Genomic DNA, 19,806 nt, shown 5'->3' with positions numbered 1-19,806 from the left:
ACAACTAGTCAACTAAATGAATATAACATGGCAAAGATGAATGCACATTTATATAGGCTATTGATTCAATAGATTTATAGCATTTTGAATAAAAACTTGTCATGGATTTATTGCATTTTGTGGAAAAAATAATCCGTTTTTATAATAAATCTTTGAAAATCAACTTATGGATTTGAATTTTTTATGTTTTTATAACCTAAAGATGCTGTGTGAAAGTTTGTAACAGAAAATAGTTGTTTTCATCTTGTCACTTTCTTGGTATAGAAAACACGTTTTTACCAAAATTTGTCAAAATGGATTTATTGCGTTTTGGAACCAAACTCTTCATTTTCAGATATTTTTTAAATTAAATGATACATAAAGTTGTGTTTAATTGATTTATTACCATAATGAAAATATTCTGAAAGATTAATTTGTAAAACAATCAGTATTCATTTACATGCGCTTCATCTGAGTGAATTATATAATAATTATTTTACCTTTTGGGGGGGACTTGATATGACTTGACTGTTTAAAGCAGGTTACCACAATACTGTACTAAGGGTTACCACGGGTCCTTGAAATCCTTGAAAGTTTGTGAATTTGGGTAAAAAAATTCAAGGCCCTGGGAAGTTTTTGAATATATAGACACATAGATACAGGTCATTGAAAGTGCTTGAATCTATTTTATTTAAGAAGTTTTCTGGAAAAAATCCATATTTCCTGTGTAGTGTAGAATAATATCATAAAAATTTTAGACTTTTTAAGCACGCGTGCTTAACTGTTGGCTTTAAATGCTTATATCTTCTGTATGCAAATGTTGATTCATACCAAAATGCTTTTTTGTATAGTTGTGTTTGACAAATGAAAACATCTCGGGTTACGTATGTAACTGTTGTTCCCTGAGAAGGGAACGAGATGCTGCGTCTTTGTGCCATACTTCCTGTAACGCCGTCTTTGGCAATAGGCTTGTTTGAGATGCAGCTTGCCTTGCCTGAAATTCAGACGAGAGCAGACGGCTGCAGTAAGGGGAGGAGTGAAAAAAGAGCTTTTAAGTCAGACACTTCACCAATCTCGCAGTCCAGTCGACTACAAACGTCAGCATAGGCAGAGATCACGTTCGCGTATTTTATCGCGGATTCAATAGATGCAACTTAAATACCAATAAATTCATTTACATAAAGATGTTTATAAGGAGAATCAACGAAGTTGAACTGTTCGTTACTGGAAAAGGTTACTTAGTAAATGTTGGGCTGAATAAATCTAGTGGTAATACAAATTCGTTTCTGTTGTGTGAAATCTAAACAGCTCACAGTACAAATAAATCAACACCAATACAGAAGTTTACAGGAATTCATAAAAAATATAAATGTCATAGTAAAGAACAATTGAATTAATATAAAAACTACTACAGGAATTAGAGTTTTTAGAATTAACAAGTCATCAGCTGACATAACCTGGCCAATGAGCATTAAGCTGTGTCGTCAGCAAGTCTTTTCCCATCGTGCTTTTCGTCAACGCAGTCGGTGGAGAGCAACTGCGCTCGGCTGTAGAATCCGACGAGCCCGCCTCTCCATCGCGAGAGTTATTTTGCACACGTCAGCGTGACATCAGAGCAAGTCGGACGTAAGTCGGACACTTTTCTAACCGACATGCATCTTGCGCGGATCACCGGTGATCGATTCTGCGCAGAATTTGCTCATCTCAAACAAGCCTAATATTTCAGATAGCAATATACTTCCTGGCTCCTGCGTCACCCTGTCTTTGTCGTCAAGCCTAACTATTGGTTGAATTTGATATACACATTCAGACGCACTTACGCCTGGAGGCGTCCCCAAAGTGTCACCGCAGTGAGAGTTCCCTCTAAAGGGAACTTTAACAATGTATCTAACACGATGTAACCATGCTCTCACTTGAAATGTGTCAACACATTTAGTCCTTGAATTTTTGGACCTGGAAAGTCCTTGTAAAGGTCCTTGAATTTGAAGTTAACCAAGGTGTGGGAACCCTGTGTAATGTACACTCTCCAAAAAACATCAAAAAACATCATAAAACATCTGTCACTGTGATGGTACCCTTTCATAAAGTGCACTTTTGTACCTAAGGGTGCATATAAGTACCTCAAAGGTTATTAGTACCTGCACTTAAATTATACATATTAGGACTTTTTGTCTCAGTGACAGCTTTTCTAACTTTATTTCTGAGATGTATTTATAGGCATGTACTAAAAAACAATTTACTTACATAATTTTGTTTGGGTATTACTCACAATGCCTAAAAGAATAAATGAAATACATTAAAAAGTTGTCATTTTATCACATGCGTGTGCACTAGAACCTAATTGACCCTTGCATTCAAATCCATGCATGCAGAATACTTAAAGGGATAGTTCACCCAAAAATGAAAATTCTGTCATTTACTCACTCTCATGCTGTTACAAACCTATATAAATTTCTTTGTTCTGATCAGTTTGGTTACAAACATTCCTCAAAAATCCATTAAAATATTTACTATTCTAAAATATATACTATGCACAACGTGCATGAGATATGGCAGCAAATGGAAAACTGAAATTGCTAAAGACAAAGCTACTTAAGTGCATGACCTCAAATGCACATGGAATGAATCAAGCTGTCTGAAGGACTGAAAAGGACGAAGAGATTAACAGTATGATGTCATTTAAATAGACTGATCTCTTGCGTATCTTGGACAAGCATTTAATCCTGAACATTAAAAGCAAACATTTAGGCTTACTTCAAGACAGCTAAATCATTTTACATAAGACTGATTTCATTTTTTATGACTGTTTTCTACATAAAATCATTCTTCTACTTTACATAATGTAGTTGAAGCAACAGAATTTTGTAGGAAAAAACTAATTTCAATTACCTATTTTTTTTCACATGCTTGCAGAGAATGGTTCACCAAAACTAAGTTACTGGGTTGTTCTTTTTTATATTTTCTAGGTTGATAGAAGCCCCGGGGACCCAATTATAGCACTTAAACAAACATGGAAAACGTCAGATTTTCATGATACGTCCCCTTTAAGTTTCTCTATAGAGCCGACATTAAACTCCATTTTCATGGAGCACACAGCTAAGGCTTTGGTCCTGGACCAATATATTCAAAGGTTTGGGAAACAGTGAAAGCAGCCTGACTTGGACCGTCACTTCATCTAGCTTATGAACTTAACCTGTTATACGTACTTCGTTATAAGTGACAATGAGTGTGTTATGCATTGAAGAAAAAGTTGGTGTGAATGGCAAGAACAGACTGGAAGTCTGGTTACACAAATTTGAACCAATTAGGAAGTAAAGCTTCTACCCCCAGTAAATCTCAGTTCTGAGGTGAGGAAAGGGTGTAAGGTGATCCTAGTCTGGGAACACTGAGTCTTTTGTGTTCCACCAACAGCAGTACAGTGGTTTTCTTAAACCTTTCTCCTTTGAGAGAAAATAAAGTCTTGGAAATGATGGGAGAGAGGAGCGACTGCTGGACATGGGTTTGTATAGCAGTGTTGTGGTCGAGTCCAACTCAGGTCTGAGTTAAGACCAAAACCAGAGATCAAGTCCGAGTCAAGACAGAGTCCACATCCAGCTTTATCAGGACTTGGGCTTGACTCAAAAATTAATCTTTGGTCTTGATCTTGATTGGGACTTGAGTTAGACTCAACTACAACAATGCTGTAAGTTATCAATCAGGAAACAGGAGCAATATTTACTTCCATATTTTAATTTTTTTTCTTTTGGAAGTCAATAGTGTCCCGGATCTGCTTGGTTACAAACATTCTTCAAAATATCTTCCTTTATATTCAGCAGAACAAAGAAATGTATACATGTTTAGAACAACTTCAGGGTGAGTACATGATGACAGAATTTTCTTTTTTTGGTGAACTATCCCTTTAAAGGTGCAGTGTGTAAATTTTAGTGGCATCTAGTGGTGGGTTGCTGGTGAATTGCAACCAACGGCTCAGTCCACTGCTTACCTCTCATTTTTAATCACATAAAGCTACAGTAGCCCCACCGGACAAACATGTCATCGGAGACAACTTAGTTAAAAATGTTTGTCCATTAAGAGCTTCTGTAGAAACATGGTGGCACAAAATGGTGACTTTCATGTAAGGGGACCCTCGGTATATGTAGATAAAAACGTCTCATTCTAAGGTAATAAACACATAACGGTTCATTATGAGAGGTCTTTATATACCACTGATAATATAGTTTTGTATATTATTTTGCATTTCGGTCAAGAGATCCATCTAAAAATTACACACTGCACCTTTAATATGTATTACAAAGACATATCTATAAAATGAGATTCATGTAGAATGATGCTTGGACACATAAACCATTAGACCACAGCGTGATTCACATCTCCTTTCTTCTTACAATATAGGGTGATTCTCACGAAATCCAGACTTAGAAGGTGTCCAGCATCAGATTATTTTAAAAAGCCCTTGAAGCCAATTTTTGTGCACATATAAGATTAAGGTCTGAACTTACTATAACCATTATTTTTAGCGGATTTAAAACATATTTCGTATAGAATTATTAATATTTTTAAGATGATCATTATCAAAAAATTATTACATTAAATATATGCATTTACAAACTCATGTTTCGGTAATGAGAACTAAAAAGTTGTCTAGGTACTATGACAAACAAAATTTCATCTTTTATCTGGAGAAAAAAATAAGAACTGCTTACCTGGCAACCACCTTGAGTGTCATGCAATTATTGAGTGCCAACAAATTAAAGAATGATAGAAAATTGTTGCGGAGAATGAGAACACATTTATATTTCTTATTATTGTCTCTACATTTACCAATGATCACCAAATACCACAAGTTTCTTAACTGTATAGATGTTTATAGTATAATATGCACTGAAGCGTTTTATTTTTTAGATTTTTTAATTATAATTTTTCCATCAAAGAACCCAACTCCAGTCATGGACACGTTGCGGTAATGAAAATGTTCCCCTTAAATGTGGAAAAACCAACAAAATTGGTTTGTATGATGTCATTTGAAATCATGTGCAAAAAACAGGAAGAGATGTTTGTATTTTGATACTATTACTTATTTTGATACTATTACTTTGCATTTACTTTTTTATCAAAACGTTTCATGACACCTCATAAGCCTAATTTCACGAGAATCACCCTATTGTGCAAACGTCTTGGGTACCACCAGCTTTGTTGTTAATATAGATGGTTTCATTGGACGCATGCATGCTCATTGTCGACGGTATGTGCCTGAACCGCAGTGAACTTCCGGTCTGTATTTATTTATTTATCGGTCTGGCAAGTGGCTTAACAGATCTCTAAAACAAATGCTTTGTCGAAAATAAAATGTTTTGGCTTGCTAAAGACGAAGGGAGATGACGAGCATGGATCAGGAGATTGGCAAGACCTGCAGCTAACAGCGTATAAATTAATCTCACACAGTACGGTAGCGCGTTAATTTTACACAATAATGTATTTTTTATCTATTGTGATAAAAAAAGGACACTGTGAAACCGAAAATGTTGCATCAGATCAAACTTTAATTTCATTGTGTCAAGTTGCACGTGTTTATACAGTGAGGTCATCAAAGTGGATAACAAACACATGATCTTTGGTATTATAGCTATGCAGTTGTCTGAGGAATAAAGAAAGTAGAAATTAAAAGTGTCTGTATCCCAGCAGGTCCCAGAGTCAAGTAAACGCAGGATTATGACCAATAAAATGTAAAGCTAATCGATTATATCGGTACGTGAATATTTCACGCAACGCCGACTATTCTGTTTCGCTTCATATCTTTCGTTAAGTGTAAGTTAGTTACTGGAAGACAGATCATGTGATTTTCAATACTTCCCGGACATGAGATAATGTAATTCTTCAAACAATATTCTCATTTCACACGTACTAGTATTAACGTTGTTCTGTCTTCTACAATCTTTACATTTTATGAGGTATTTTGCTCATTTCTTACCTGAGAGATTAAGGAAAAGGGATTTTCCGAGGTATTCTGTGATGTACTGCAGGCAGTTGAAACTACATCGAAGGTAAATATTGACTGAGGTAGCTATTTAAGTCCCACACTGACCGAGTTATATATAACTTATCTAGTGTTTTATCTTTCAGACGTGAGACTGAATCTTGGTTCTGAGGTTAAAATCCATGAAAAATAAAAAACAAAAACAAATTCCTGAGAAATTTGCTTTCCAATATGGAAAGATACGTGAGGTTTGAAGTTTAACAATTAAAAATACAAAAGAAAAAACATTCAATCCTCCTACGATTTGAATGTCATCCTGCTTTTCCGTGACCTGGTTTTTAAGTAGGTTTAAAGAACTCGTATGCACCCCATCAGAGTAAATAAATTGTACAATAATAATAATAATGGCCCTTATTTACGAGCCCGTACATGATCGTCCGACGCACAGAAATGATTGACTTGTGTGACGTCACGCCAGCAGCGCCCGTTCACATGGTTTCTTTGCAACCATTACATTGACTTGTGTCTGAGGTAGAGAAAAAAATCATCCAACCAAAATATTTGTCGACTGTAAATATGTCTAAATAATAACAAATCTCTCAGCTGTGTAAAATGCACTCAAAAACTCTTTTCAAATCATAATAATATTTCTGTATCTAGAAACTAAAAACGGAAATAGAAAAAAATAAAATACATTTAAAAAAAAGAAAGAAAAGAAAGTGACCCCCTTTTCTTACCAAACCAACTTCACAATTTGTCCTTTGTGGATTGTAGCATGTTATTAAAATCAATCGAAATAGAACACAGCACTATCATAATAACACATCCTGAGTCTTTCACTGCAGATTAGGTATTAAATTCAGCAAACGTTAAATAAGAGAATTAATAGACAGGAAAAATGTCAACCACAACCTCACAAATGTGACTTTTTTTGGCAGAAGTAGATTTGATCACGCCGCGATTGCAGCGCGTTCACCCACGTCAGCGCTGGGATTAAGACAGATGAGGTATTTCGTTAAATCGCGAATCTCTTAAAACCTTCTCAGTCCTGAGAAAACATCACGAAGACTTGTAGAAAAGAGCAGGCGAGGTCCGTGTTGAGGTTAAACAGCTGATGAGTTTGTATGCGTGTGTGGTCTTTCCTTCACTGGAAGATAAACAGCTGCAGGTTTGTGGTGGTGATTCCTTTTTCTGCCTCTAGAGGGCAGAGTGGCTCACGCTGGTTGTGGTAAGGCGGGACTGACTGGTTGTTTGGTACGGGGGAGTTGGTTTAGGGTGACCCGCCTGTGGCCTGCTCCAAAGAGTCAGGGCCTTTTGAGGAAGAGGATGAGGAGGATGAAGGGATGCCTGGGCTGAGGGTGGAGGTGTGGCCTGTGGGCATGGCAGAGGTGGGGATGCTTGCAGATGACCTTTGGGCGTATAAGGATCCTGTATAGGAAGGAGATATGGTGTGAATGGTCAGACTGGATTATATACAGTATTAATATTTCAGCATTTTTCAAATTCATTTAATTTAAGATGTTACAGGTATACAAGACACTTAAAATATATTGTTATATTATTGTAAATATTGTCTAGACTACAAAAAGTGTTTACACTATGGCCCTTAAAACTCACCAGCCTTAATTTCTTGGATAACCTAGGGTTAAGTGTCCAAGCAATCACAAAACACGTGCACAAATACCCACCTGAGTAAATAATCCCGTTGACCTCCACAGACACAGTAATGCTGGCAGAGCCATTCGAAGAAATGCTGAGAGACAAGTCTTGCTTTTCCTCTGAAATGACATCCAACAAAAATCAATGACATGCTTGCTTTCGCCTTCGAGCAATTCTCAGCGAAACGTTCACAGCACTCACCACGTGTGTTGGCAGTGTTCATCCGCAGGTTAGCGGGGTTCACCTGCGACGCCATGGCCAGCAGGTTTTGTTGGAAAGCCTGCTGCAGTAGCCTCTGCTGCTCCTCCGCCAGACGTGCCATTTTTCTTTCTGGCCCCTCCAGAGCAGCGGCCCCCGAGCTCACCGCCCCGGCCCCCATGCCCGTCTCAAGCCTCTCCCTCAGCTGCTCCAGGGTGGCAGCACGTGCCAACTGCTGCTGATGTCCCAGAGCCAGAGCCAAGGGCAGTCGCCCTGGCAACATGGAGGCTGGACCGTCCTCTGGAACTGGGGGGAGATAATGGACATTTTGACTTAACAAAGGAGAATCACTTACATGTAGCAGATGCTTTTATTTAAAGCAACTTGCAGAAGTAGGAAAAAAGTTATATGAGCAATAATATGAGAAGTGCAAGTAGCCTAGCTTAGCTTAGCAAACAATGCATTTCTCGCGAAATTAGACTTATGAGGTGTCATGAAACATTTTGATAAAAAATATTTTGCACATGATTTCAAATGACATCATAAAAACCCATTTTGTAGTTTTTTCCACATTTAAGGGGAAGATTTTCATTACCGCAACGTGTCTATGACTGGATTTGGGTTCTTTGACATGGAAATATTTATAATTAAATAATCGAAAAAATAAAAAGCTTCAGTGCATGTTATACTATAAACATTTACAGTAAAGAAACATGTGGTATTTGGTGATCATTGGTAAATGAAGAGACAATAATAAGGAATATAAATGTGTCCAAGACCAATTTTATCATCCACCGCAACAGTTTTCAATCATTGTTTAAGCCCTCAAGGAACTAACATTTTCAAAAAAAGAATTTGTTGGAAGGGACATTATTGACTGTGACACTCAAGATGGCTACCAGGTAAGCAGTTCTTATTTTTTCTCTCCAGATAAAAGTAAAAAATTTGTTTGTCATAGTACCTAGACAACTTTTTAGTTCTCATTACTGAAACATGAGTTTGTAAATGCATATATTTAATGTAATATCATGTTGCGGTAATGATAATTTTTGATAATGATAATCTAAAAAATTGTAATAATTCTATAGGAAATGTTTTTTCCTCTAAAAATAATCATCTAAAAATAATGGTTGTAGTAAGTTTAGACCTTAATCTTATATGGGCAAAAAAAGGCTTCAAGGGCTTTTTAAAAATTTTGATGCTGGACACCTTCTAAGTCTGGATTTCGTGAGAATCACCCCAAATTATAGAACACCACCATACCCATCCCAAGGATAGTTAAGGGTTGGATTTAGGCAGTGTTCGAATTATGTCAAAGATTATGGGGGTCCTCTAGCTAAGGGGGCCCCCCCTCCGTCATAGCTAGCACTATGCAGTTTTATCCCAAAAGAGCAAATGTACAAAGTATTAATATTTAATGTGTACTACTAAAGAGGAATTTTAATCCTTTAAATCCTTTATCGCTATCATTTGTATTTAATTGTACACCCACACACCCACAGACACCATGGCATGGCCAGTTATAAGCGGCTATCTCAAGCTACACCCACTTCCTGTAAATATATTTGTTTTGTTCCCACATTTTGTTCTTAAAGGAACGTTGTTTCCGAAGTTATTACATTTCGATGAAAGATCAGGAAGAGTGGGAATTCTTTGGAATACCATGCACTGATAAATCACTCACAAAGACACTAGAAACATTAAGAATGTAAACAGAATCAGTTAAGACTTCACGTGAACGGCTTTGCTAAATTTTTGGAAACATCAACAGCCTGGATTTTTGACAAACAGTTCTCTGTATTACAGATTAGTGTATGCAATGACTTTACAGTTGTCCCTGGGGATATTGGCCACCTGCAGGACCTCTCAGGAAAAGGCAGCCTCTTAATGGCTTTCACACTCCTGAGTTTTCCCAATCAGTCTCTCAAGGCCAGGAAACTTCTTCCATTTCCTGCAGCCATTTCCCGTCTGCTTCTATTCAATACTATTTCACATCAGTGATGTTATGAACATGTGACAGAAATTTAAACCATTTAAAGTCACATATACAACAAGGTCAATACGTTATTCTGTGATATTCATTATTAGGGAATGTTAAAGATGGTCTCACCACTAGGGGGTGCAAATACACCAAATGTTTACATTAACACACAAGTTATTGCTGTTAGCGTTTAGATTAACAACAAGCTCTGGCCCTTAGGCTAAATGAAATTCCCGATCTTAATTTTGGTAAGTCTGGTTTTTCTGGCTTTGTGTATGAATATCTCAGCATTTTATGATGTTGTAAATGTGTGATCCATTACACACCTGTGGCTTTCTTCAGGCCCGGACTGGGGGTGGCCTGAAGTCCATTGTGACCAGTGGCGGGCAGGTGCATTTTGGGAGGGGAAAGCAGGTGAGGTGCTGAGGCACTAGGAGAAGGAGAAAAGCGGTAGAGGCTGTTGCTGTAGCCGGGACGGCGGCCCTCTCTGCGGTTACTGTCGATGGCCGCCTGGAGCTCTCCTGGGGAACTCAGACCCTTCTTCTCACATTCGTATGGGTACAGATACTTCATATACCTGAGACACAGCAAGATAAGAAAATGAGCTGTGGATGCAAACTGTGATGTCACTACACCACTTGAGACACACATTGGAGACATTATGGAGAGATAATAATGTCTCTCAACAGTTAAATATTTATAATACACAATAAAAAATGTAAATAATCATTTGACATACTGTAGCTATTAGTAGAAGGCATGTATGTTAATTAGCTAAGCAGATTATTTCTATTAGCCGGTCACAAACAGAACCAGATATTAATTATGGGAGATATATTAAAATATCTTACTGTGTGCGAAGGGTGAAGGCAGCGCTGGTGATGGAGGTGGGTAGGTTCAGGCCTTTAGTGATCTCCCTCCAGATCTTCTTGTTTATCACCTCCACCAGACCTCCCTTCTCAGTCACCAGCTTATACAGCATATACAGATCCAGCACCTGCTTGGCCATGATGGGGATCCGATTGACAGGTGTACCTGTGGGAGACATGACATACAAGGAGCAAGTGAGATTCTGTGTAAATATTAAACATGGCGGATTACACCAAACAAGTCATTTCCCGCTGATCAGCCCTGATAAATAGTGATGAGATAACTGCAACAGGGATTATTACAAATGAATCTACAGGAAATGCTAGGCTAATAACAACACAACAGAAACTACAGGAAGTGGTAAGCTAATTACAACAGTAACTGGTGGAAAGTACTGGACTAATTACAACAGTAACTACAGAAAGCGCTGGACTAACTACAACAGTAATTACAGGAAGTGCTGGGCTAACAACCAGTAACTACAGGAAGCACTGGGCTAATTAGAACAGTAGCTACAGGAAGTGCCCGGCTAACTACAACAGTAACTACAGGAAGCACTGGGCTTATTACAACAGTAGCTACAGGAAGTGCCCAGCTAACTACAACAGTAACTACAGGAAGTGCCAGGCTAACTACAACAGTAACTACAGGAAGTGCTGGGCTAACTGCAACCGTAACTACAGGAAACGTTGGGCTAACTATAACAGTAACTACAGAAAGTAACGGGCCAATTGCAATAATTAGAACAGGAAGTGCTGGGTTTACTAATTACAATAATAACTACAGGAAGCGCTGGGTTAACTACAACAGTAACTACAGGAAGTGCTGGGACAATTACAGCAGTAAATATGGGAAGTTCTGGGCTAATAAAGACGGTTATTATAAAATGTTCTGGCTGTTTACGACAGTAATTACAGGCAATGATACGCTGAAAGAGAGCTACAGTAACTACACAGAAAGTAGTGGGACAATTACTACAGAAAATACAGGAAGCACTGGGCTAATAACAGCAGTAGCTAAAGAAAGCGCTGGGCTAACTACAGGTAGTGCTGGGCATATTACAACAGTAACTACAGGAAAGACATGGCTAACTAAAACAGTAACTACACAGAAAGTGGTGGTCCAATTACAACAGTAACTATAAAAGGCACTGGGGTAACTACAACAGTAACTACAGGAAACGTTGGGCTAACTACAATTGTAATTAGAGAAAGTAGTGGACTATTTACAATAATAACTACAGGAAGCACTGGGTTAACTACAACAGTAACTACAGAGAGCGATGGGCTAACTACAATAGTAACTACAGGAAGTGCTGGGCTTATTACAACAGTAACTACAGGAAGCACAGGGCTAACTAAAACAGTAACTACACAGGAAGTGGTGGGCCAATTACAACAGTAACTACAAAAGGCACTGGGGTAACTACAACAATAACTACAGGAAACGTTGGGCTAACTACGATTGTAATTAGAGAAAGTAGTGGACTATTTACAATAGTAACTACAGGAAGTGCTGGGCTTATTACAACAGTAACTACAGGAAGCACAGGGCTAACTAAAACAGTAACTGCACAGGAAGTGGTGGGCCAATTACAACAATAACCACAAAAGGCACTGGGGTAACTACAACAAACGTTGGGCTAACTACAGGTAGTGCTGGGCTTATTACAATAGTAACTACAGGAAGCACAGGGCTAACTCAAACGAAAAGATAACTGGACGGGGTGGGCCAAATACAACAGTAACTACAAAAGGCACTGGGGTACCTACAACAGTAACTACAGGAAATGTTGGGCTAACTACGATTGTAATTAGAGAAAGTAGTGGACTATTTACAATAGTAACTACAGGAAGTGCTGGGCTTATTACAACAGTAACTACAGGAAGCACAGGGCTAACTAAAACAGTATCTGCACATGAAGTGGTGGTGCATTTACATCAATAAACACTTTAGGCATTGGGTTAACTACAACAAACGTTGGGCTAACTACAGGTAGTGCTGGGCTTATTACAATAGTAACTACAGGAAGGACAGGGCTAACTAAAACAGTAACTACACAGGAAGTGGTGTGCCAATTACAACAATAACTACAAAAGGCACTGGGGTAACTACAACAAACGTTGGGCTAACTACAGGTAGTGCTGGGCTTATTACAATAGTAACTACAGGAAGCACAGGGCTAACTAAAACAGTAACTACACAGGAAGTGGTGGTCCAATTACAACAGTAACTACAAAAGGCACTGGGGTAACTACAACAATAACTACAGGAAACGTTGGGCTAACTACGATTGTAATTAGAGAAAGTAGTGGACTATTTACAATAATAACTACAGAAAGCACTGGGCTAACTAAAACAGTAACTACACAGGAAGTGGTGGGCCAATTACAACAATAACTACAAAAGGCACTGGGGTAACTACAATAATAACTACAGGAAACGTTGGGCTAACTTCGATTGTAATTAGAGAAAGTAGTGGACTATTTACAATAATAACTACAGAAAGCACTGGGCTAACTAAAACAGTAACTACACAGGAAGTGGTGGGCCAATTACAACAATAACTACAAAAGGCACTGGGTTAACTACAACAATAACTACAGGAAACGTTGGGCTAACTACGATTGTAATTAGAGAAAGTAGTGGACTATTTACAATAATAACTACAGAAAGCACTGGGCTAACTAAAACAATAACTACACAGGAAGTGGTGTGCCAATTACAACAATAACTACAAAAGGCACTGGGGTAACTACAACACTAACTACAGGAAACGCTGGGCTAAGTACAGGTAGTGCTGGGCTTATTACAAGAGTAACTACAGGAAGCACATGGCTAACTAAAACATTAACTACAGGAAACGTTGGGCTATCTACAATTGTTATTAGAGAAAGTAGTGGACTATTTACAATAATAACTACAGGAAGCGCTGGGTTAACTACAACAGTAGCTACCGAAAGCCTGGGCAAACTACAATAGTAACTACAGGAAGCACATGGCTAACTTAAACAGTAACTACACAGGAAGTGGTGGGCCAATTACAACAATACCTATAGAAGGCACTGGGCTAACTACAACAGTAACTACAGGAAACGTTGGACTAACTACCATTGAAGAGTTTCGTTGCAAAATGAGATAACCACCGTTTTTTTTTTAATTGTTCAGAAATCTAGTTTTTTGGTTGTGCATTCCAATTAATTTCAATTCAACTTCAGTTGGTTTGTTTTGATTTAAACCTTCATAACTTAAAAAAATACAGCTAAGTAGCACCATAAAACAAAATAATAACATGATAACATAATATTAAACATGTTTTGACAAAAATGTAAAAAAAAATGGATTTATCTCATTTTGCAACGAAACTCTTCAATTGTAATTAGAGAAAGTAGTGGAGTATTTACAATAATAACTACAGGAAGCGCTGGGTTAACTACAACTGTAACTACAGGAAGTGCTGGGCCAATTACAGCAGTAAATATGGGAAGTTCTGGGCTAATAAAGATGGTTATTATAAAATGTCCAGGCTGTTTACTACAGTAACTACAGGCAGTGATAGGCTGAAAGCGAGCTATAAGAACAACTCACTTTACAGCATTAAAACTGCATGTGCATCAGTTTTACCCATCCCTCCTATCAGAACAAAGATTGAGTGACTGAGTTTTTAATCTGTGAGCAGTAGCTATGGAGCCTGCGTGTTGATAGGCCAGTGCAATGAAGCTTCTTTGCAGGGATTGTGGTCATTAAAACCACACACACTCGTGCTCCATTAGCGCACTTATGGCAGTTTGTATGGAACAGCAAGGGAGGGGCTTTGAGCCCCCATAATGTCATGCTCAAATCCCTACATATAAATGGATTAAAACCAATTAATGTGAGAGTGTGTACACAGGTGCTGGAAGGGGGTAAATAGTCCAGGTGACTTGAGGTTAGGATTAAACCTTTAATTTAGCCACACTTCATTCTCATTAACATGGATTTACATGCACAAATGGGTACCAGAGCATAAAAAAACCAAATATTACCAAATGTACACTCAAAACGTGCAGATGTATGTGCAGATATCCAATTCTGTCGCCTCTCTCACAGTACATTATATTTTAAGGATTTTCTCTACTTCAGCCTTTGAAAATTTAAAGGTTCTCTCGTGAAACTGCTGCAACCATAAAGTCTTCATTTACCCAGACAACCCGATGTAATTTAGACCCCAGGTCTCCACAACCAGACCCAGCACCCCCTGGAGAGACCGGAGCAAGGTCTCTCTTTGAAAAGCAGTTATTTAATGCTGGGAATGGCATTAGTCATTCATCAAACAATCGCCGCTCAGATTCGAGCAAAAGGTTAGGGCCGGGTCACCGAGCTGGAGATTCAGGTACAGGTCCACAGGAAGCAGTGCCGAGCAGCAGCATCTCACGTATGACCTTGTGACACGCTTCATAACTGTAAAACCAATTTAGCTCAAACTCATAAGGGTGGAAAAGTCATTGAAAACCTTTTCCCGCTAAAGAGGGTTCATTATTGATTGATGCGGGCCGTGCTACGAGGTAATGCAAAAGCGATGCACTTCATGTTGCCTTGACTTGCGTATCTTAAAAATGTTTTAATTTTTAGGTAGGAATAGGATGGCGCTAATGAAATAAAAGTGTACGGTTTGATGCGATACAAACGTTATGCATGGTGGAAAAATATTTGAACAATAAGTGAACTATATGTTTAAAAGACAATTTAGAAGAGATGCAACTGGCAACCGATAAAAACAACCAATCCCAACAAAGTTTAGTAAGCGCATAACAAATGTATGAAAACAAAAGCATGCAAGTTCTTCATTCATTTCCAGAAATGTACGTAAATACTGTAGTAATGTATTATGTATATTAGAAATGTATGTTCCTGTAGCTCAATTGGTAGTGCAAAGGTAATAGGTTCCAATGTATTAAACGTATAATGTATACTTGGATAAAAGCGTCATCCAAATGCATAAATCTAAATGTAATACAATGCAATCATAGCTTTGACTTTTACATTGTTATGTCAAGACATCAAAATGGTGGTTTTTATAAAACAGATTTTTTTATATTTGCATACAGATTTTAATGATTTCCTTACACACGCCCTTTAATTTCCCCTCCCCATTTGTTTGCTAAAATAAATAGGTCAGTAAATCTGTCCCCTGCCCTAAATATAGAGGAAACAGCTGCCTGCATTAAGAGGCCTGCAGTTCTGTAATGAACCGACAGGGAACCCTGGATCACCAGCCTGCTGAGGAAATTCCTCAATCTGCTCGAAACAATGACTGCCATTCTTACTGTATGAGGAAGTGAGGGGGCATACAGGAAGTACATGGTCTCACATCTGATGAAAGACCCTGGCAGCTAAATCTAAAGAGTTATTAACTATTAAGAGTCTCAACACAAGTCCAAATGGGCAAATGCCACAAAACAGAAAACCAAGGCCAAACATTTTCATGTTACAATTTCCATTTACATTTTTATGATACAATCCCCTAACAAACTCTTATTACTAAAACCAAACTTTTTCATCAGTCTCAATGACAATTTACACTAAAAAGTGCTGTTATTCTTTTAAATTACTAAAATAAATCCATAACGTTCTCTTTTGTAATTTCATTATTCTCACTGGTGTTTCTGACAGATTTACAAATTACTTTATTACAAATTTTAAAGCCGACACAACAAACAGTACCCTGGTGTAAGTAATACAGAGTTTTACAGTAATGGAGGGAAATCAACTTAACCTAGATCCCGACCGATATATCGGCAGGGTGATATTATCGGCCGATATTAGGCATTTTCCAGCCTATCGGTATCGGCATTCATAATGGCCGATAAATGAATATAAAAAATAAAAAAAACGAACCAAACAGCCTTCAACCATGTCTTGAGTAATGCCCTTGTATAGTTTGTCCACCAGAGGGCACTCTACAACCCTCTAAACGCGTGCGCATTGTGCAAAAACGCACGCACTCTTGGGATGACGATAATTGCGCCATGCACACTAGTGATGGGAGAAACGAAGCCTTTCAAAGCTTCGAATCAATTGAACCAATTCGCAAATTGTTTCAGTTTTTCAAAGCGTTCGAAACACCATACACACTGGCGACACCTGCTGGTAAAAATAGTGTAAAAGCAGCAAGATCTGTCCAAACATTTGATACTTTTTACAAATTAATAGCAAGATTGTTGTAAAAATATGTTTTTAAGAAAAATAAATTATTTAATTTAATTAAGACATAATTAAAAGTGTATTGTGTGTTTTTAGTCTTATTTAATGGCAAACAAATCATTACAAAAGAACTCTTTTTTAATTATGCACATTTTTGTCATTAAATCTGTCTATAAAGAAAAAGTAGAAAAAATTGTAGTGTTTTTAGTCAGAAGAATGAATGTTTTATGAACTTTTATAATAAAACTGACCCGAGTTCACCTACACTGGTCATGTGTGATAAACTCCCCCTAGTGGTGAATCGTCGGATTTTCGAAACAGTTACGACGTAATGAAGCCTCGTTTGCTAAAATCACGTGACTTTGGCCAGTTTGAAACAAGCTCCGAACCAATAATGCGAAACAAAAGATTCGTAAATGTTTCGAAGCCTCATGAAGCGTGCTTCGAAATCGCCAATCACTAATACACACTGCGCGTAGACCCTCATGTACGTGTAAAAAAATGGACCATACTTCAGCCATTACAGAACCGGGATATCATTAGACATCATTTCAACTTTGTTTATTTTTCTAAATGTATGTGATGAGAAATAAAAGTCAAAATATAAATGCTTTATTTTTTATAGTTTTAACATATTCTTTATCTAACAATTATATTTTAATTAAATTATAAATTGAGTATTAGGACAGGTTTATACTAATGAGGAAGTTACGAGATATCCATTCCTGGTCATTCAAGACACAAATATGTAATGATTGGCAAAGCATTCATGCATTTAAAGGTTAATTCACCTTAATTGTGATGAAAAATAATACACAAGCATAATTTTGGCTTTTAATTTCAGGGTGAAACATGACCTGGACAGGCTTCGTGCGATTCAGCCAAATGTTCTTCCCTGAAAACGATAAAATCATGACCAACAGGGAGTCATTTTTCATTTAGTTGGGTAATAAGCACTTTCCATTCATTATAAAATATTCATGTTTCCTTTGACACTCATCTTCTACACCGCAACACTCCTGCACATACAGATGCCACGGGTCCATGTGTGCTAATTTCAATCTTCATTATTCAACTTTATTATAATAGAGGAGCACGTCAATCCATGAAAATTTCTTTAACACACATTCAGCAAACTATTGTTTTTACAATTTATGATTTGGCCAGCAGCAACATAACACTATTTACTTTTAGTAATCAAAATCTATCCATCATCTAGCTATACAACACACAACCAAGCCATAATTTAAATAGATTTAATATAGTACACAAACAGGAATATAATGCATCTGATAAAGACATGTTTACTGCTTTACTAAGAACCGAATTCTGCAGCACAGAGTCATAAAAAACAATTCAAGGAACCGATATGCAAGGAATTTATCCTCTAGGGGAATTCGTACATCCACATAAAAAGCAAAGGATAAGGAAAGAGTTTTTTGGTGGATCTTCCTGGCTTTCTGAGATAAATCTGGTGGTCATAAAAAAACAGAGGTGCTCGGGTGGGAAGGAGCAGCCCACTTTAGAGCCCAGAGGAAGGGAAGCCACCAGGATGTCATAAACATGCTTGAGAAGAAGCTGGGAGTGAGAAGACAAATGCTCCAAACAGGATGTGCCACACTTCTTATGAACTCACACAATACAGGCCATGCACGCATATAAACTCCTCCCTGCTGACTATGGCAAACTGAGGTGCAATTTCATCGCAGCTGTTCCATATGTCTGCGATAAATTTAAATGGCGGATGCATCGGGATTTGCGCGCCATTCCGAGCTAGACTGATGCATTTACAAATACAGGAATTGTATGGGAATTTTACTGAATTGCAGAATTTGAGATTCATGCAACTGCATACATATTAAATCTGCACAATAATAGTTTTTCAAAATATATTTACAATTGAAATAGTATGTGACCCTGTCTGTAAATCCAGGCTGAAGTCTGATATTCTAAGTTTGTTTTTTGTCAGTTCACATGACATTACTCAGTCAATATTAAATATATCAAGGTTATATTTTCACAGAATGTTCTTTACATTATATAGGATGACTTTATGTTCTTTACCTATTAAAACATTGACATGTTTATTTAAAGACGTCTCTTCGATGCTGTGTTAGGGACCGAATAAGTTGTCCAATTTCTTTTAAACTCTACATATAAAAGGGTGATTCTCGCAAAATTAGATGAATTATGAGGTGTCATGAAACATTTTGATAAAAAAAGTAAATGCAAAGTAAGTATCAAAATAAGAAGCATACAGTTACAAACATCTGTTCATGTACTATTTTGCACATTATTTCAAAATAGAAACCAAATTAGATTTTTTCCACATTTAAGGTGAACATTTTTCAGTACCACAACATGTCCATGACCGGATTTGGGTTCTTTGACATGGAAAATGTATACTTAAAAATCTAAAAAAAAAAAAAAAATGCTTCAGTGCATGTTATACTATAAACATTTTTAGTAAAGACACATGTGGTATTTGGTGATCATTGGTAAATGTAGAGAAAATAATAAGGAATATAAATGTGTCCAAGAAAAATTCTCATCCTCCGCAACAATTCAAGAAACTAACATTTTCAAAAAAAAAACATTTTGTTGGAAGGGACATAATTGACTGTGACACTCAAGATGGCTACCAGGTAAGCAGTTCTTATTTTTTAAGTTAAAATTTTGTTTGTCATAGTACCTAGACAACTTTTTAGTTCTCATTACCGAAACATGAGTTTGTAATTGCATATATTTAATGTAATATCATGTTGCGGTAATGACAATTTTTGATAATGATAATCTAAAAAATGTAATAATTTTATAGGAAATGTTTTAAATCCTCTAAAAATAATGGTTATAGTAAGATCAGACCTTAATCTTATATGTGCAAAAAAAATTGGCTTCAAGAGATTTTTACAAATTCTGATGCTGTTCACGGATTTCGTGAGAATCACCCAAAAGCATCTTT

The 19,806-nt window shown here is 37.2% G+C and overlaps 1 protein-coding gene across 2 annotated transcripts in view; it reads right to left on the bottom strand.

Moving 5' to 3' along the window:
* Nucleotides 1-5,499: 5,499 nt before the first annotated feature.
* The window catches only part of arid3b (AT-rich interactive domain 3B), a 34,801-nt gene continuing 20,494 nt past the window's right edge, over nucleotides 5,500-19,806 (bottom strand). For both annotated transcript variants that reach the window (XM_073868771.1, XM_055192829.2), the window contains 5 exons: nucleotides 10,643-10,826; nucleotides 10,118-10,368; nucleotides 7,814-8,116; nucleotides 7,642-7,731; nucleotides 5,500-7,381 (listed from right to left, as the gene is read on the bottom strand). In XM_073868771.1, the coding sequence (XP_073724872.1) occupies nucleotides 7,224-7,381; nucleotides 7,642-7,731; nucleotides 7,814-8,116; nucleotides 10,118-10,368; nucleotides 10,643-10,826 (986 nt within the window). In that variant the 3' untranslated portion in view covers nucleotides 5,500-7,223. The remainder of the gene's footprint in view (nucleotides 7,382-7,641; nucleotides 7,732-7,813; nucleotides 8,117-10,117; nucleotides 10,369-10,642; nucleotides 10,827-19,806) is intronic.

Source organism: Misgurnus anguillicaudatus, chromosome 6 (assembly GCF_027580225.2).
Source record: "Misgurnus anguillicaudatus chromosome 6, ASM2758022v2, whole genome shotgun sequence".
In the NCBI taxonomy this organism is placed as follows: Eukaryota; Metazoa; Chordata; class Actinopteri; order Cypriniformes; family Cobitidae; genus Misgurnus; species Misgurnus anguillicaudatus.
Note: the sequence above shows the minus strand (reverse complement) of the source record. Positions and strands in the feature narration are given on the sequence as shown.